The sequence below is a fragment of the Pelobates fuscus genome, chromosome 3 (genome assembly GCF_036172605.1).
Source record: "Pelobates fuscus isolate aPelFus1 chromosome 3, aPelFus1.pri, whole genome shotgun sequence".
Classification (NCBI taxonomy): domain Eukaryota; kingdom Metazoa; phylum Chordata; class Amphibia; order Anura; family Pelobatidae; genus Pelobates; species Pelobates fuscus.
Genome location: NC_086319.1, coordinates 69,471,926 through 69,493,437, shown reverse-complemented (window position 1 = coordinate 69,493,437; position 21,512 = coordinate 69,471,926). Strand labels below are relative to the sequence as shown.

At 36.0% G+C, this 21,512-nt stretch overlaps 1 protein-coding gene across 1 annotated transcript in view; it reads left to right on the top strand.

The window, feature by feature from the left end:
- LOC134601623 (dynein axonemal heavy chain 3-like) overlaps positions 1-21,512 on the top strand; it is an 875,684-nt gene that overhangs the window by 150,098 nt on the left and 704,074 nt on the right. Inside the window, exons 7-10 of the mRNA XM_063446141.1 lie at positions 8,896-9,034; positions 11,841-11,945; positions 13,230-13,360; positions 14,350-14,548. Of these exons, the coding sequence (XP_063302211.1) occupies positions 8,896-9,034; positions 11,841-11,945; positions 13,230-13,360; positions 14,350-14,548 (574 nt within the window). The remainder of the gene's footprint in view (positions 1-8,895; positions 9,035-11,840; positions 11,946-13,229; positions 13,361-14,349; positions 14,549-21,512) is intronic.

The following is a 21,512-nucleotide window of genomic DNA, read 5'->3' as shown; positions in this document are numbered from 1 at the left end:
GGCTTCAGGGCTGAGCAGGGAGATCATTTTTATCAGAGTTGGTGCCCCAGGATTAGATATCTGAGCCTGAACCCTAAGCAGCCACCTTGGCCATCTCCAGCTCTGCCCAATAGATTCCCAGGTAAGGAGTCACAATCAGAATTTAGGAAGTGACCTTTTCATTAACAAAGCCTAGCTAATTGTTCAGACAGGACTCTAAATTTCAGGAGCTTATATGATCTGCAATTTTACACCCTGAGGATTTTTTTTTTCTTTGACTGGAAAAATTCCACAACAGAAAACACTCTATACGTCTTTGAAAAAAAAAAAAAAAAGTAAACAATAAATATGGTTGCATTGAAAAAAATTGCAACTCGATAAAAGCACACAATAAATAACAGATAATACATTTTAAAATGTTTTTATTCTTCTGAAATAATCATGCATATCTGATTATATATATTATTCTTATGCAAGCTATTGACATATGAATGAGATGCGAGAGCAAAAAGGGGGACGTTAATGGGACTGGTGTCAATTTATCATATATAATTGAATCTTAATAATGAATGTATATTTTACTATAACACTTAAAGGACCAATGATTGTCTATTATCTCAAAATAATCCCACCTTTAAACACCCTGTTTCAAAATGGCATATTCCCCTCCCATAATCCCATTTTAATGATACCATCATGTATAGAACTTCCAACTTGGAACTTCCAAATTGATCAAGCAGAGAATGCTCCAATTAAAGATTTGGAACATACTCCTAGATCACAAGTCCTCACTGCCATAGACTTAAAGTTTAGTTCCATCCAGATTGTATCACACCCTGAAGTACTTGGGGACACTCTTGAGAGACCATACAAAGGAGTCAGTTCAGAAAATGCCCAATGTTTATTAAACAGAACAAAAGTTTTAAGGCAAAGTAATAAGTGGCAGTCTAGGGGCAGTTACATTAATTGCCAATCAATTATTAACAACTGTTAACTAACAGCATGAACATCTTGTGCAAACAGCATGGTGAAAGCCTATAACAAATGCTCTAAAACTTATCCAGTGGGCATTACTAGGTGGGGTCTTCTTAGAATAGGAGGATGAAGGCGTAGGATTCTTCTAGAAGAGGTGGGCAAGAATGGTCATGGGCAGAAATACGTATGCGACGTCCTTGCAATTTACAAGGTTGTTAGGTTTATGATTTAGCTGACCGGAAATGAACCCCTTCAATAGATCAATGTAGGGAAACAATACCGCTGATCCTTAATGTGTTAAAAAGTTAGCACTAAATGCCAAAATCTGAAGCTGGATATAAACAGAGTGTGAGTTAAGAAAGGATGTTGCAGAACTTAAATCGGCTATGTAGCTGCCTTTGTGCAATTTGCAAAGACACCTGATGGTGACTGCTCGGTTGGGTGTCCAGTGCCACGGGATGCAGGGGAAGGTGAATTTTACTTACCTGAGCCTGTCCTTGGTAGCAATGGCCATTGTCTTCCTGACAGTCATTTTCAACTCCTGGCTCTTTATCTGAAGTCCAGGGAGGATCCTGCGAGAGTGCTGGATCCTCCATAAAAAAAACAACAAAAAAACACACATTTCTCTTGGGGAAGTGACAAAGCTTGATGGCTGTAGCTCTGCCATTGGTCAAATGTATGAAATATATTAAGATAAAATAGTCCCTATATGTAGTAGATTTTATCTTTATGAAGTACTAATTTGGGGAAGTGGGGAGGAGGGGGCGAGGGGGAGCTTTTACAGGATAGACGATGGATGATGGAGAAAATGAGAAGCTAGTTTAATTTGTAATTAGATATCCTGAAATCCAAATAAACACATATTTTTGCAGATTACATATTGTACAGACTAGACAGACGAGAAAAATCTTTAATGTTAATGAGGCTCTGGCAAGGCTCTACTTGTTTGTCATGCTCTCCACGTACCTCAATGCCTAATATTTTATACGAGTCACATCCCAAGATGTTTCATTATCTCATGTACACCACAATAGAATACGAAAAGCCTAACTTCACAACCCTCAGAACTGAGCCCCTTACAATCACTCTCTCACACACCCCAACTCCATCCCACAGGAGTGTGTTATGTGGGCAGTAGCAATAAAATAAATTAACCCCTTAGTGACTGAGGTGTGGCATGATTCCATGAATTGTATAAAATGGAAATCTGAATGGCAAAATGTACGCAAAAAAAAAAACGATCTGGAAAATTATTCTCACATTTAGCTATAGTTACAGATGGGCCATGCTAGCCTCAATGTTGACATTCAGATTGTAATGTACTACAAATTAAAGATTAGTGGATAAACCCAAAAGTGTTAAAAAAAACTCATATAATATACCCACAGAATATTTATCTAATATTCCCATAATGATTGTGTCACTGACGTCTGATTATATTTCCTTTTTTGGTGTCTTTCATGCTAAAACATCACATTGCATTGTTTTGCTGTGAATACTGTAATGATGATATGGGCTACTGCAGAAAAAAAATCATCCCCTGTTAACAGCAATACCGCTGATGATAGTTTGTTTTAGTGTGTATTTTAGAATTCAGATGCCATTTTGACAGATTAATTTGCCAGACCCGTGCTACATATGGGGAAGAATAGAGGCTCCTTACTGCAAATAACCCATCATGGTATACCGTCCGTTTGACACCTGGGCTATTGCAGGTGGTATATCCAGGGCAAGGAATTTTGCCGCCCTAGGCAAAGATCCATTTTGCCACCCCCTCATGAGATAGTTCCACAAGTTCATTCACTAAACTCCAAAAGTAAACATTTCACTAATTTCTTTTAACAATTTAGTATACATACCCCCAAAGAAAATATACTTTTTTTTTTTCTGCAAGCCGTCCAATCAGAGGATTCTCACTGAGAAGCCTCTGTTCTGGGGCTGCAGTTGTGCACATGCGCACTCGATCACAGCTTTCCCATGTTTCCCTAGTTCAACACATGGAGAAAGGGAGAAGGCAGGGGCACACTAGTACAGTACATCTGCCTCTTCTGGTAGCTCTGTGGAGCTAATGGAAGTGGAAAAAACCTTCCAAGCTGTGTGACAGACAGGGAGGTATTTTGACCCCTAATTATAAAATGTCCAATTTCTATTAAAAACAGCCCTTTTATAAACTGTCAAGAAAATGACAAACTCAAGACATATAAAGCACTTCAGAAAATTGAAATGCTTTATGTGTGTGGAGGATTCCTCTCTCTTAGCAAACTTCCTTATACATACATAAACACCCTCACAAAAAAACGGCTTTATACATATAAACACACACAATGCCTAATACACACACACACACACACAGAGAAAGTGCCTAATATGTACATGCAAACAAAATGCCTAATACACGCACACAGAAACTTACGAATACATACATACACCAAAACATAAAAACTGCATCATACTCACAAACTCTTTCTAATACATATACACACTGCCTAATGCATACACTTACACTCTGCCTAATACATACACAAACTGCCTCACACACACACAAACTGCTTTGTATATGCATACTGCCTAATACGTACATTAAAATATATGATTATTACATACATGTAACACATACACCAACACAAACTGTCTCATACTCACACACTGTCTAATATATTCACTCACACGCAGCCTAATACACACACACACACACACACACACACAGAAACTGCTTTAGACATACATACAGTGGTAGGGATTTTATTTTTTTAATCTACTTGTCCAAGGGACTAAAGTGGACCCAAACATAAAAACAAGGACTCATACATAAACACATTGACCTATACAGAAATACTCTGCACACTAACACTGACCCATACACAAACACACAGAAAACTGACACTCACTAACACTGACCCATACATACACACACACACACACATTGAACACTGACACTCACTAACACTGACACACACACATCACACTAACACTGACACACACACACACATCACACTAACACTGACCCATACACACACACATTGAACACTGACACTCACTAACACTGACCCATACACACACTGCACACTAACACTTACCCATACAGAAACACACTGCACATTGACACTCACCAACACTGACCCATACTACAAACTGAGTTATAATGGAACCAGCGCTTGTTATAAAGTAATATTTAAAACAGTATCGAATTTGTTAATTTATCAGCTGCTAAACATTCAAATAATTCCTCTTTATCAGCATGTGAAATAACAATAAGTTCAGAATGTAGCGCTTATATGACAAGAAAAATTATTATTATTCACCTTTTAGAATTTTGAAGCAATAATCCACTATCAAATCAGTTCATAACCTAAGAAAGATAATCATACATAGTGTAAAATTGTATTTGTGGTTAATAGTGGTGTAATTAACACACTCACAAACAGAGAGCTATGAACCCAGCTCTGGTATGAATGGCTTCTGGGTCCGTACAGGCGACCCACCCCTATACGTGTTGTAAAACAGGAGGTCTGGAAAATATTAAAAGTACACCCAAATGCGCAGTATTGTTTAAAATGTTTAAAACATATTAAGTACTTGTCCCAAGTGAATACTCACAAGTCAGGAGTCAGAATATACTGACTCACTTCCACAGCGTTGTGCAGATTAGGGACTGCACTCCCTGATGAATGATGCCGGGAACCAGGATCCGTAAAAGCAAATCGATTTATTGTAATAATATCATATATAACAAAATAAATAAAATAGCTGCAATGAGCTTTAAAAGCAATCCGGGACGCGTTTCGCCACAGCAAACGTGGCTTCTTCAACCGGGTATAATCGATAAGTGGTAATACTACAAACTGACACTCACTAACACTGACTCATACACACACTGCACACTGACACTAACACTGACCCACACACACATGCACACACTGAACACTAACACTGATCCATACACAAACACACAACAACTTACCCATACACAAACACACTGGCACACACTGACCCATACACACACAAACTACACATTCCCTGACAGTCACAAACAGTACAGAATACCTGCAGCAGCCTGTCACTTGCCCACTCTGCCCTTTATAGCATGTTGGCTGCTGGGTATGATGTCACGCTAAATCCTGGCGGCCATGAGTCTCGAGCACTGAGAGGAGTGGATGCTGCCGCTCTACACACCTTCATGTGAGCTGCAGCCAGGCCCAGTTATACCATCCCTTCACCTGCCTGAGGTAGACTCTCTGCAAGGCAGCCCTAAAAGAGTTTTAGAAAATCGTTGGGCTGCATACATTCCACATCCCTGATACAAACTGTGTGCTTAATACATAATTGCAATATTTGATATTACATACATGTAATACATACATACACTGCTACATACACTGCTTCATACATACACAAACTATCCAGTAAAAACACATAATGCCTAATTCTCTAATACACACATACACACGCACACTTCCTTATACATGCATACACACACTGCCTAATACATACAAACACACGCACACACTGCCTAATAAATACATGCATACACACATACTGCCTAATACATACACAGACACTGCCTAATATATATATATATATATATGTATATATATATATATACACACACACACACACGCACAGACTGCCTAATACATACACACACAGCAAGCTGCCCTCCTTACCGTACATACTCAGGTGGGGTTGGGGGAACTGGAAGCAGCACAGTCAGTCAGTGTGCTACCTGTTCTGTGTCATGCTTCCAGTCTTTCTGTGGTCCCCACCAGGAACAAGACAAGAGGAGCAGCACAGGAACTTTCTCCCTTCCACTGCCCTCCAATTCAAAGGACTTCTGGAGTCAGGGACTTAGAGGAAGAGAGGAGGGGTTAGAGGAGGCAGGGGCGGAGTTAGAATGTTTAGATCAGGGAATCTGAATGTACATTTTCTGGTTCAATACTTTGTCATTATTATATGTTTTTAAAACTTCAATTTGTAGATTCATGGCATATCCATACCCTGTCTGACACATTGAAACTAACATAGCAATCATAAACATGGCTTATGGTTCTTATGCAACTGACTGATTAAACGTGTACCTGTTTGTTGCTTCCATAGCAACTGCACATTGTGTCTGAAGTTGGAATGACATATTACATGATAGCATTTAACGAATGAATGAGACTGAAAGAGCTGTTCCAGATTTTGATCTTTTTATATTACATTTTATCACACTTTTTTTATTTTCGGGTTCATTGCACAACTTCAGTTTACTACAACGCACCACTATTCTCTCTTTATTATATGCTATTTTGAACGCCTGCTAGGAAAAAAAATCAAGGTAATTGATCAGTATCATGTTTGCCAAAGGCACTTATATAAATAAATAGGCAGATATTCATAAAGATTCCATCTTTATGAAAATCCTGAAAGTGACAGGTGTGCTATTAAAGAGAATTTGGCAACACAGGATATTTAGAGCTGTTTGAGGTTAATTCTCTCATTGTGTACTTGTGTAATTCCATAATAAATTAGATGTATGCACTCTCCCTATAATGTTTTTGATCAGTTTAGCAAATATAAATTGTCAGGACCAGATCATCTTCTCAGGAGCATGTAGCATAGAAATCTAAAGTACCCATACCCCATCCTTTTTTTTTTTAATCCAGATTTAAACTCACTAAATAATAAATTTAGGACCAGCCAGTGTTTTATTTATTTATTAATTCTACCACACCACTGAACGTCTGTCACAAACACAGATTAACTATACGGCTATGTGCCATAAGGCCACTGGTAGTTGGATTACTAAGGAAAAAAATTGTCAGTTTTCAAGAAAGTCACTGACACAGGACTACTGACTCTCATAATTTACTTGTTAGTGCCAGTGTGGTCTTATGGCACATAAGCTTGAATGAGAGCAATGTTATCATGATGTGATTTTGTCAGACATACCTTTACAAGTATATTTGCTAAAGTAAAAAAAAAAAAAATAATTTCAAATTTAAGGTCAAAATAGCTGACCTGGAAAAATTCTCTAAGTCAGCTATGCTTCCAGTGTGGCTACTCTGGCCTTAACTTTTAAATTATCTTAGAATTTTCACTTTGGTAAATAACTCTGTTAGACTTCAAGTGCAGGGCTAAGTGATGCTGTGTGCTGCTAGCAAGTAGTGACATTGTCGTATGGACCAGCCAGTGCACCAGCCGTGCACCCCTATAGTATGAATAAAACAAAAGTCCAATTCAATGCTTCTATCAATACAGTGTGCCTCATTGCACACATTGATGAGTTGAGACCAGCAGTTGCAGCCTTGTAGCCTTAACACTTACCATCACTGTGGTCACTGTACAAATCTGTATTCCTAACACCATAGTGTCCCCCTGGCAATTAAAGAGTTATAAACCTTTTAATTCACTTACCTTATTCAAGGGGCTGAAGTCCCTTGGCACTCGCTCATTCTCTGCCTCCACCTTGTCTGATGTCATTGTAAGGGGGAGCCTAATGCGCATGTGCAGCGAGTACCCCACATGCGTTAGTGCTTTAGAAGATGCTGGATGTCCTCAAAAGAGCGAGGATGTAATGCGCCATTCATTGAGTCAAACTCCGTGAGACATCAGGAAGCACCTCTAGTGGCTGTCTGGTATACAGCCACGAGAGGCAGGCTTAGCCCTTCAATATAAACATTGTAGTTTTTCTGACAGAACAATGTTTTAGCTTCACAGGGTTAAGGGGACAGGAACACTGCACCCAGACCACTTCAATGAGCTTAAGTGGTCTGCGTACCTTTAGTGTCCCTTTAAGGAAAAAATGGACCACGTACAGACGGCCCTCAATGGACAACATATGTAAGCATATGCTCTTCTAACAGTCTGTCTTTCCTTGTATGATTTGGTTTATTAACTAAATCACAAGTTGACTATGGAAATTAATGTTTAATGGGAAAATAGTCAAGCTGCAAAGGTTTTCAATGTCATTTGCCATTTCTAAACAATTACTGGATTAACAATGTATAAACCTTTGTATAAACCTAAGCCTTTACAGGTCTGGCTTCTACAAAGGACATGCTAGGACAGACTAGGTGGGGAGAGGTTTGTACAATCGAATAAAGGGTACTACTGATGTAAACACCAGAAAAACAGCTATGAAACAATGTAGAACAAATTGCTGATATAAGTACTGTTGGGTAGAACATGATTTTCATAAGATGCTAAATAATATGTAATTTCTATCTCAATTGTTCAGCAATGGCAAATTGCAAATGAATGCATTTTAATGGAATTCAATATTATTTAGTTATTTTATTGCTACAGCAAGCACATGTAGCTCATAGGACCTAATGTATGTATATATTTTTTAAATGAAATAATTATGTTCCCCTTACAATAGTATATTTTATTAACCAGGCCATAGCATGTTTATTTATTTATTTATTTATTTTTTTTAATTTCGATGTATTTTCTAATAGAAAGGTGTCTTGCAGCAAGCATTAGCCTCTTATTATCGTAATGGTATAGACAAACGTAGCACACATTTCATGAATTGTATATTAGCATACGTCCGCTAAAAGGATTTTTAATCATTTTATTATGCAAATTTTGTTTTAAGTTTAAACTTGTTGATATTGCAAGATTAAACCTAATTGACAGCAGGATGAAGAAATAATTAGCTTAATTTAAAATGGCTTAAATGGAAGCATCACTTACTCTGAAGAACATTAATCAAGGGAAAGGCAAGTCAGTGTGTTATCACAGGCTTAACTGTATTAGTCGGAATAGCTGTTATTATGGGTTGATTTTTGACATATCTTAACACAAGGTTGTGACAGCATTGCAGAGCTTGTCACTTTTTTTTTTCAACTAGGGTGTCAAAAAAATAAAAAGTAGAAACCTTTTTTATGCATAATATCTGCTGAGGGAACATGAAATCTTTTGAAACTGTTCTTACGCTGCATTTTCATTCTGTAGATATTACCGGCTTATTGAAGATTCCATCGACCCCTGTATGGTAACTCCACTTAGTGCAAAATGGCTTCAGGGGATCTATTCACACATACCGGTAGAACTACGTAAGGTGTGGAACAAATCCCTTCAGGATTTAACAAAGGTATGTATGGATTTGTGTCAGGCACTGGAAGCTGTGCTCATTTTTATTAATACATGAATATTTGACAAGTACAGCAGACAAATTATATTTGTGAATACTACCCTCTAGATATTCGCATAACTACTCATAAAAAAAGATGATGGCTATAAAAATACATAAAGGAAAAATAGCTACCTCCATAAAAATCACAACACTACATTTTTCTTAATATTACAGACAGATATTTAAATCGGTAAAACTCACAATGTTTACAAAGAAAAGAAGAAAAGCGAGTTTCTTTTTTTTCCATAGGGATATTTCTCAAACGTTTCAGTCTTGATAAAGATCCCAAGTGGAATTCTAATGTCAGTTTAACAAACCCAATATTTTAGGTTGGCAAGTCCCTGTGCGTTTCCCCTACTCATATGGTTCTCATTTAATTTACAGAAACTCACCTGGGTATTGCAGTATTAGATTGAGTACTCAACGTTAGGTCCCATAACACGCTATTTTCCATGTTCTATATAAATATCTAACTTTTTATAATTAGTTAATTAACAAAAGTTTTGCACAATGAAAAATGTGAGTTAGGGGTTGTAACATATTCAATTAGTAAATCAAACTCACTGGATAGTCTACATATTCTGTAAAAGATGATGTGTGTGAGGATCCGGGGCCTTGCGGTTTTACTGATATTCCATCTGTCAAGCATAACACTTCTCAATGTCATAGCCTCACCCTAGCTATGTCTCAGATAAGGTGGTTAGAGATTGTGTCAAGAGAATGCTATGGATCACTAGGTACTGCTGCTCAATCTCAGCCTTTGAAAGACAAGAAAGATGAAATCAATGGTGTCTGGAGACCTTCAAATTTGCTTCTTTATGTTACATAGTTCAGTGAAAGACCAAAGTTCTAACAGTACATAGATGCTAACTGGTCTTGCCAAAATGTGGCATTCTAAGGAAAGCAAAATCTATTTCACCAAGCAAACGGGAGATGTTTTTGTAGATGTATAATGCTTTAATATATATTCTATTGATGTTCTGTTCTGGTGGTACAATTTTATGCTCATATAGCAAACACATTATGTCATTGCTTGAAAAAGTATATGTGAGAAAACAGTTGAGCAGTTACTTAAGTAACTTTAAAAAAAAATGCTTTACAGTTTTCCTTAACCATGGGACTCCAGGTGCTTAATTAAATATTTTTATTTTTAAATGCTACCTTTTATGTGAATATTGGAAGAACTTGGGCCATATCATTTCTGCTGTTAAGTAATTTACTTTACTTTCAGTTGTACCTTCTTCTCCCTAACCCTGTGCATAATCAGACTAACTTTGGTTTTGCTGTGCATTTGCAATGGAATCCAAAACTTAATTCAGTTTTTTTTGTCCTTTAAATATATAAATCTTTGCCAGGAATGAATTTCATTTTACTGTGTGCCTGCTAAAAGATTGTAAATGGTACCCCTCCCTTCGAAACTCAACAGTAACATTTGAGGGGTAAACTTCACGGCTGCATTCTGGCAAACAATAGGGGGGAGGAGGGAAGAAGTTTATAAACCAGTTGAGAAAAAAAAAAAAGGGTTCATGCAGGCTGTAATATCTGCCTACAATATTCTCTCTCATACAGATTCTTTGTGTAAGCTGTTTCTTTTCCAATATTTAAAAAACAAAATCTGGATTTTGTGAGATGTGAAATACTGTATTGCATCTAAGCATTTTAGCCCTTCTTCCTTTCAGTACAGGATAAATAAATACATGATTGTATCCTTGTACAGCAATCTATAAATTAATTTGTCGTTTTATCCTAAATTTCTCTACTGGGTATGAGTCCTATGCTCTTATTTTTTTTTAATTACTAGAAGTAATCCTTATTACATCAATAAGTGTCAAAGTGATGCATTTATGTTATGCTAGAGGTGAGCAGCGGATAGCAAGCTTGAAAATCAATTTATAACCATAACCTTAACTTTGACTTTTATGGAGTTCTTAGAGAAAGCCAAATGTCAGATGTGGCTCTCAAGTCATTTTACAAGTCTTTATATAAACTGAAAATTATATTTACTTTTTTATATTGCTGTAGTTAGTACAATGCATGAATATCAAAGGGTTTTTAGTGAGGTAGCAATGGCACAAACAGTATCAATAGTCAAGTTGCAGGAAGAATGGAAGCACATTGTTTGTTTTATATTCTCATTTTAGGTGTCTTTACTCGATTTCATATGACCTGCAAAATTCAGATCTTAATTCCTCAGAATGCGTTTTCCCTACTTGTGGTTTTACATACGAGCTTTAAAGGACTGTTTTTGTTGTTGTACACATATTGGTGCTCCCTACATTACTCATCATTAGGCACACAAAGGGTGAAAACAATATTTTACTCCATTTCATCCTAGTAAACCATATCATGCGTTTCCTTTGGCTAATGAAATCAACATTCCATTATACTTTCATTATACCTTGGGGTAGAATTCATCTTCATATTAGTGTACAGAGTGTGATCTGTAATATATAAAATCAATTTGATAAAATATCAATTCATATTTTTGGCCAGTTCTGCATTTTCACACTCTTATATCCCCCGCTGCTTTAATGATCAAAATTTATGAAATCCCATAAGGGACCAGAAACCATTTCATATAATTGAAAAATCTATTTTTAACTATGCCTGGAACTACACTATCTACTGTGTGTCAATACTTTCTCCATTTGCCGATTAGATGTTATAATTGCCTTTTCTTCTTTTCTTTTTGTATCTGAAAGCTGGAATTAGTTTTTTTTTTTTATTCTGACAGTCATATTCTTTTTCTTTTTTTCTTTTAAAGGAGGCAGAAGAACATTATACAAATGCTATAAAGAAGTCCATATTAGATTACCTACTATTGGATCCATTAGAACAAGAGAGGCTCGGGATTGTAATTCCTCCAAAAGTAAGCTTTTCTTTGTACTTTACCCAGTGCTCCATCATCACTTGTATCTTGTTCGGGGTACATTGGAGTGTTGACACTTTTCAAAATATCACTAACTTGCCCCACAACAAATCCCCTTATCCAGAAAATGATAATAGAAATGAAATATGTGTTAGGCAATTATCACTGCTTTCTTTAAAGGGTTACTCCAGGTTTATCCCTATTTTAATGTACTATATGGGTGACGTATTAAAATGCAAAACAATGAATCTCGAAATTCCCGCATTTGCTCTAAATGCCAAGAATGTTCAGCTGAACTTGATCACAAAGTAACTGAAAAGTTTTTAGCCAATTCTAGTACTCCCATAATGTCCCATATAATGTTAAGTAGGAGAATTAGACCTATCACATAAACCTCATGTAAGGGAATGGAGCCCAATCAAAAGCCACATATGTCTCTGATAGGTCCATTAATCATACGGCCTGGAACACATTGGGTTGCTGGTGTCAATTTTGTTCCTATAGTGAGTGTAATATATGCAGGGTGCCTACACATTAAGGTAGGATCTCTTCCAGAAAGAGAGCCGTGGAGTGTGCATGTTTGGTACTCAGCTCACCCAATTCTGAAACACAGCTCACTTAACAGTGAGCCAGGTTGTGTATAAACTTATAGCAGCTGCAGTTGCTGCCATCTGTTTGAAGAGCAATTAATTTTATCTTTGGGGGTACACTACGTTTACCATAAGCATATGTAGAATAGGACGTTATGGGATACGATCTGTCCCCATAAGGCATAAAAAGATGCTCCTGATTGGAACTTCTCAGCTAAGAATGGGATATATCAACCTGCTGTTCCAGAAGAGACCCAGTATTTTTTTTAAAAATATTTTTTAATGCTTTATGTAATGCTTCAGAAGCGCACTGTGTCAATTTTGTATGGATTAACTTTCCAACTTCTCCAAAGCATTGTTATACTCCATGTATTGTCAAAACGTGGAGCGCAATGTATTGTGCCTTATCTGGGTTGAAAAGTCACCATTAAGAGCCATAAACTGTGTTGGAATTCCAACAACAACAGCGATGATGATGTCTAATGAGCCTTCAAAGTATCATCTTGATAATTCATGTAAAAATGGTTCCTAAGCAGAGGTTTAATCACATAATTTATCAGCATCTGTTACAAATGATTAGTTTTGCTGCCACTTCCACTTCTTTAATTCTTCAAGGAGTTATTTAACGTGTACCTCTGATACTTTAAATGTTATAAACTATTTTGTGATATATTTGATTTATTCTACCATTTAGATATCTAATAGTGCTGGACGGGAACACTTTCCTTGGCATGAAAGTATGCACGAAGCTCGAGCCAAGTTGGAGAGAAACTTGCACATCACTCATCCTGTCATGTCAGCTATCCTGTTCAACTTTTATTCAAAGTATGACATTATCTTACCTGCTCTAGTTACACTTTGATGGGGATTTTAGTTTTAGCTTTTATTGCTTGTTTATACTTAATCTACTAAAAATGATCTGCTCCTTTAATTATCTTTATTCTTTCTTTTTATTATCTTTTCATTCTCCTTAAATTCTATACACATTATACAATTAATTTCATCGTAACTATTATGAAATAGATATAGCACTAGTTATTAACCATTTGCGTTATACATTTACTGAATACATTGAGACTACAGTAAAAAATAAATACTATTTTATTAATTAAGTAATGCTCTTTAATCATCAAGTATTACCTACAAAGTTTGTCCCTGCTATATCTCTGCTTTTGGCTTACTTTTTCCATTACCTAACCGTACCCCATTTGCATATCAGACTAGTTCCACCAAAAAGGACCGCAGACTACTTACTTGAAAGAGAGCTTTCCTGTGCATGAGAGCTATAGCATTTCAATAACATTTCGCTCTTCTGAATTGGTTCATTCTGAAATTTTGACAAGGGTTTCACACATGCTGTATTTCAGTTCAGGGGAATTTTGTCCATGCAGTTGTTTTGGGGAAAAAAAATTGGAAATACCGAAATGGCATGACAATTTGGCAATTGGTGTACTGCAAAACATAAATGTCATATATCTATATTTTGCACATTTTCCCAACCTGTTATTCACAGACCAAGCTACAAGTAACCAATAGAGGGAAAAAGAAAAAGAATTATATTTTACATATTTATTAAGCATATTATATATAAATATATATATTTTTTACTACTCCTCCTTTTTTCCCCCTCCTTGGTCACTTCTCACGTGGTCTCTGAATAAAATCAACATTTGTTTTATCATCTTTTTTCTTTCAATCATCTCTTTTTTTGGTACCACTTTATCTTAAAATTAGTTGGATGATAGTTTTTCTTGTTATGTTTTTCTACGCGAATTAACCATGTAATGTAACTAACTGACTCTGTTTTCATTTAGGTATGACGCCTTTAGACTTTTCGATTTCAAGAACCTCCTTTCGATTGTACCAATGAAGCTTGATGATCTCGTTAATCACATGACTAATATTGCCAAAAGAAAGTCGGAGATTTTGGAAGATACATGGTTGAAAGATTGTTGTGATATTGTAATTTCAAACAGAGAGGAAATAGAAATGGTGATGCCCCAAGATGATGAGGTGAGTGTGCTTTTTTTTTTAAGAAAGTACAAAATCTTTGAAGAATACCTATTAATGGGACACGCCTGACAAATATTTATCTTATGCTTGAGAGCTACATTTTAATGGAACTCAAGAAATCTCAGAAAATCACTATTTCCTAAGCATCACTGAGTTTCAACGAGTACTCCCTGAGTTAAGTACTTGTGACATCATTAATTAAAGTACCTGTGTGATATTTTCCCTATTTTTTAGAAAGTAAAAGAAATTGTTACTGGACATTGGACTCCACCTTGATTGTTATACATTTTAGGTTCGGAGTTGAAGAATTGTGTCTTTAAATTTAATATACTATTATATTCCTATGATTCATATTTTTTTTCTTGATTTTAGGAGACATTAGAATACATTATATAAACTTGACTATGTTTATATATATTTATTCATGTAGAACTTAAACTAAGTTCTATATACCAATTTGTTTAGAACTTAATCTAAAATGACTATTTTGAGTAAATCTTCTGAAGACCATATCAACATTAAGGTAGCATTTTTTCCATTACTCTCTCAACAATTTCAAAGAACCCAGAGGCCGGTTGAGCCATTTGCCTACTGACATTCAGGATGAAACCGAAAAGGCTTGATGTTAGAAAGGGCACTTCAAGATTATTTGGGGTTGGGATGAGAAAGGTTGATTCTCATCCCTGTCCTGCTGCTACCTTATCATTCTTTTTCATTGAAGTAAGATCTTTTTTTAGGTTTTCCTTCTCTCCATCTCTCCTACCTCTTTTTCTCTTGTAGTCTTTAGTTGAGCTGTTTTAATGCAGCAGTATGTACATGATTTACCACTATTATAAAATATTTGTTGTGTGTTTAAATATTACATACTAAACATACTTAACACACACCTTTATGCACATTTTGCACAGAACACACATGCATATACTTTTCACGCATGTATACACTTCTAATGCTAAGAGATTCCACATGCACATATATACGTGGGGTTTGTACCAAATGTGTCCTCTTTATATCAAACAAACAAAGAAAATCGAGGGTTGGCTAATCTTTCCATCCACCTAACATTTTATTCCATGGCTAACATTAGCAAGGTTATTCTCTGAAGTAAGAATTGTTCGAAAGTCAAAGTGCATTTCAAATTTAAGGCTAAAATGTCACACTGGAACCAAAGCAGAATTGGAAAATTTCCCAGCTCAACTATTTTGGCATTTGATTTTAAATTCACTTTGAAATCACTTTTATATCCCAACAAGTCTTACTTTAGTAAATAACCCTTTAAATATTTTACTTTTTTCCCCTTCGATTTACTGGCCCAAATGAACATAGGGATTGGTCCCAACATCTGAACCTCAACCATAAACCTCTGATGAAGAGGTTCTTTCAATTCAAGTACACAGTCAAGTTGTTTCTTGTTTCTTTCAATGTTTTGCATTATTTTTGGTTGTTTGGGTTCCAGCTAATATATTCTCTGTATTGGGAATAGTTTGACCTGATTTTGAGGACATCAGTTGTTTGTGTTGAAAATAAATGATATAAGAAAACAACCGATGTAACTGTTTTGTAGCATTGCTGAAAATGAATGTTCTGTAATTATAGTGTGACCTATACTTCAGTTAATCTATTTGAGTTTTTAATGAAATGCTCCTTAAATGCTTTGTTTGTAACTGGTTTAAAGCACATGGTAATCCATTGTAAAACATTAAAAACTGCATAATTAAAATTCCCTGTCAAGACAAAAGGAAGATTATTACGATAGACTTAAGTCAAATAAATATAACTGCAACTTTGCTAAAACAATTCCTAAACTATATATATATATATATATATATATATATATATATATATATAATCAAACCAGGAATAATTGGGTTGCACTCACGGTCTTGGATAAAAAGTTATAAATTTATTCCATAAATTGATGCAAAATCGACGTTTCGGTCCTCTCAGGGACCTTCCTCAGGATCAAATGACATACATACATACAACAAATATCGCCTTTATATAGCTATAAAATTAATACTTAATTGACTTACCCCAGGTGCAAAGAGTTCAACCGCGGCGTTCTCCATTCATAATTGCGCATGCGCGAAATAGACGCGACCTTGCATAACCCGGAACTTCTCCGTAATGACGTCACTAAACGTCGTTTCCCTGGTTACGCGGTATGCGTTACCTGGGGAACTATTCTACACAGGAAAATCGCTTGCAGGTTATACTCCGTGCACCTTGGGACCAGATCGAGTATAACCTGCAAGCGATTTTCCTGTGTAGAATAGTTCCCCAGGTAACGCATACCGCGTAACCAGGGAAACGACGTTTAGTGACGTCATTACGGAGAAGTTCCGGGTTATGCAAGGTCGCGTCTATTTCGCGCATGCGCAATTATGAATGGAGAACGCCGCGGTTGAACTCTTTGCACCTGGGGTAAGTCAATTAAGTATTAATTTTATAGCTATATAAAGGCGATATTTGTTGTATGTATGTATGTCATTTGATCCTGAGGAAGGTCCCTGAGAGGACCGAAACGTCGATTTTGCATCAATTTATGGAATAAATTTATAACTTTTTATCCAAGACCGTGAGTGCAACCCAATTATTCCTGGTTTGATTCTATCTACAACCCCATGGGAAGTGGCACCCGGCAAGTAACATTTATACTATTTATTTATTTTTTGAGCAAGAGTGCATGGACTATTTCATTTTTTGTATATATATATATATATATATATATATAAACAATATTCTAGTATTATTTATGACAAAAGATTACATTAAAAACTAAAAACTGTAAACAAAATCAGCTGGATAATGAACGGTTGGTGTAACAAAATATTATTGAGTTCCTTGAAAAAATACTACATATATTGAAAATAAGTTTTGGATCGGATGAAGCTGTGACCTTGTGTTCAGCTGGCTAATTCCTCAAACATTCAAAAAGTGTATAAAGAGAAAGCCACCTTAATAATCTGAGAAGAAACATTTACAAAAGGTGTAGGATTAAATGAACATGCAGGTGCATGGGGATTAAGTAACTGATTTGCAGAAAGCTTATTGATAAAATGCCAAAAATGTCAAGAATGGCAAATTTAAATTGAAAGTGTAATCCCTCAAAAAAAAAAAAAATCAGTATATCTGCTAAAGCAGAAATGTGAAAATGTAACGTGATCTATTCTGCATTCATTGACAGTGCATATTAGAGATGCTTAAATACAGCAGTTCAATTAGACTTCCAGTGCTTACAGATCAATATTTTTATGTTTATTTTATTAACCCCTGTATACTTACACTATGTGCTTAATATGTGCTGCTGCTATTGACCCGTGCTCCCTAATTTCCTGCTCCTTATTAGTGTGTCATCTTTGGCAATACTAATAGTATGTATATATATTGATACCTTAGAGAGAGTTCAGAGAAGGGCTACTAAACTGGTTCATGGATTGCAGGATAAAACTTGCATGGAAAGGTTAAAGGATCCTAACATGTATAGCTTGGAGGAAAGACGAGACAGGGGGGATATGATAGAAACATTTAAATACATAAAGGCAATCAACACAGTAAAGGAGGAGACTATATTTAAAAGAAGAAAAACTACCACAACAAGAGGACATAGTCTTAAATTAGAGGGACAAAGGTTTAAAAATAATATCAGGAAGTATTACTTTACTGAGAGGGTAGTGGATGCATGGAATATCCTTCCAGCTGAAGTGGTAGAGGTTAACACAGTAAAGGAGTTTAAGCATGCATGGGATAGGCATAAGGCTATCCTAGCTATAAGATAATTCCAGGGACTAATGAAAGTATTTAGAAAATTGGGCAGACTAGATGGGCGGAATGGTTCTTATCTGCCGTCACATTCTATGTTTCTATGTAGGGTGATACCTGCTTAATTTTAAGCTACAACAATCCACGATAAAGTGTAAGATATTTGGAGGAAAACACTTGAAAGCATATATATGTATATTATTTCTGGTTTTTACTATTTAACTTGTGGCAACTTAATGCTGTCTGAAAGCTCTTTCTCTGATAGGGGTCTTGAGATTAGTGGTTTTCCCTAATGGAGATTTATCAAATTGTTCTGTTGTAGAAAAGCGTGCACAAATATAACAGGGGGAGGGGGGTTTCCCAGTGCACTGTGCCTACTGGTTCCACTGGTATCCATGGTGACTGCACCACTTTTATTATTTTTAGATTACTTTTTAGAATGTACCACTTCGATAAAGCTCTGTCATTAATGTTAGAAATGTCAAACATTAAATTCATCTATCTTGCACAGTGAGATCCACGCAGGTTATCTGGTTGAATGTTTCATGATACAATAATTTCTGATTGGATGCAGATGTTGTCTACTTTCAGCAGCTGTTTTTTTTTTATAATTAAAGGGACACTGTAGTCACCAGAACAACTACAGCTTATTGAATTTGTTCTGGTGAGTAGAATCATTCCCTTCAGGCTTTTTGCAGTAAACACTGTCTTTTCAGAGAAAATGCAGTGTTTACATTACAGCCTATGGATACCACCACTGGTCACTCCTCAGATGGCTGCTAGAGGTGCTTTCTGGGGCAGTGCTGCACACTGTGGAGAAACTGCACTTTCCTCATAGAGATGCATTGGTTCAATGTATCCTATGAGGAGATGCTGATTGGCCAGAGCTGTGTTTGACTTGTGCTGGCTCTGCCCCTGATCTGCCTCTTTGACAGTCTCAGCCAATCCAATGGGGAAGCATTGTAATTGGTTTAAACAACCACTTCGGGTGATGTCAGAAGACAGCTGGCCGATCAGGGGCTGAAGCACCAGCTATAGACTTGAAGACAAGTAAGATTTTACTATATTTAGGGAGGCAAGTGGGGCCGGGCGGCACTAGATGGTGGTTTTAACACTATAGAGCTAGGAATAAATGTTTATGTTCCTGACCCTATAGTGTTCCTTTAAATGTTCGTTTTGGTTGTTGGTTGGTTTAAACATTTTAATCCAAATTCCTACCTCTACATTGGAAATGTATTAGATAGTCAAGTGGCAATTACAGTTTAAGGTATGATTAAGGTATTTTAGCTTGGTTACATAAAAACTATCAAGAAGCAGTTGCCGAAATTAATTCAGATATGTTTGTAAATAAATGTTTTCAGGTTAGGTGTGCTTGATTGCTATGTAGCATACCTGTTGAAAACATGCATAACACTCCTGTAGAATACTGTGGTCCATTGTGTTCCATTACTGTTAAAAACAGAATATTAGCTAACTGAAGGTGTACGGCTTGTCATGTGTTTAATTGTCACCTTTTGATTGCTGTTGCTTAAAACACAGCAGAAAACTATGCAGTTGAGCCTACTGGGATTGTAGCTTGATAATCTAATATGATTCATTTCCTCAAATATAACCTGGCACTCCAGAGTTATTAAAACTTTGAAGGTGTTTAAATTAAAGGAATATATGTTGAAATATTGCTTAAAGGGTAAACTTGTCATTTACATTTTTATTGAGAAGTTGTCAACTTATCTGTTTTCTAGTGTTTTGTACTGCTGTAAGTTAACATTACTCAATTTCATTTAATTTATTTCTGAGTATCTCTCTCTCTATCTATCTATCTATCTATCTATCTCTCTCTCTCCATCTCTCTCCATCTCTCTCCATCTCTCTCTCTCTCTCTCTCTCTCTCTCTATCTGTCTGTCTGTCTAACCTATGAGTGTCTGTCTATCTGTCTATCTGTCTTTCTACTTTCATCAATCTGTCTATCTTTATATCCACCTTTTTATTTAAATTAGTAAATGATCATATATATATATATATATATATATATATATATATATACTTAATACAATGTTAAACAAAAATCTGCACGCCAGTCAAGCCATAAGACTTGCTTTTCCCACAGAAATCCCAAAACTGCAGCGATGTTGCAACCGCAAAGGATTCTGGGTGGGCATAAGCAAGTCTTGGATTGACTGGCGTGCAGATTTTTGTTTAACATTGTATTAAGTATCCACAGACTTCAGGTGGAAGGGGTTTTCAATCACAATTTTTCCCCACCATAACCTAATTAGATTTTGCTTCCCAAGCACTACCAAGCCTCAATAAGCAAACCAGTAACCAACCTCATGCTGATGAGTTGCATTAACAACGAAACAGCTGTCCATGAGTGGTTCACTGGTTTTGCATCTTTTCCTAAATTGTGTTCCAAGCAGTTGTATACTGCAAACACAGATTAAAAGGAATCCATGTTTAAAATGGAATGAGGCAAAAATGTGATTCTTTGTTGAACTAATTTGCATATGCCCACCCAGAATCCTTTGCGGTTGCAACATCGCTGCAGTTTTGGGATTTCTGTGGGAAAAGCAAGTCTTATGGCTTGACTGGCGTGCAGATTTTTGTTTAACATTGTATTAAGTATCCACAGACTTCAGGTGGAAGGGGTTTTCAATCACAATTTTTCCCCACCATAACCTAATTGAAATATATATATATATATATATATATATATATATATATAATATATCAGAAGCCAGTGTGGACTTACCATGGGAAGACTTAATGACATCAATTAAATTTCACCCACTGAATTAAAGTAACTTATAGAACGAGGCAGAATGACAGATTTTTTTACAGCAAAACCAAGTAGACTTTCATAAAGAAAAAACTGACATTCAAACCATTACCAGATTAAACAGGAACATTTTTGTTAATTTTATGTACACTTTTATATACACTTTCTACTTATATATCAGTAAGGTTTACTAGGATAATTGCACTCTAAAACGGAAAAATAGAAACAAAAGTACCCCAACCTACTTATCTTAAATTAGCAATAACAGGTCAGCATGGCTGCTTAAAGCATGCTGTAGTGCTATAGTACCAGGAGTCCTATCAAAAAGATATATAAATAAAAACAATATATTTTTGCTTTAAAGGGACACTAGAGGCACCCAAACCACTTCAGATCATTGAAGTGGTCTGGATGCAGTGTCCCAT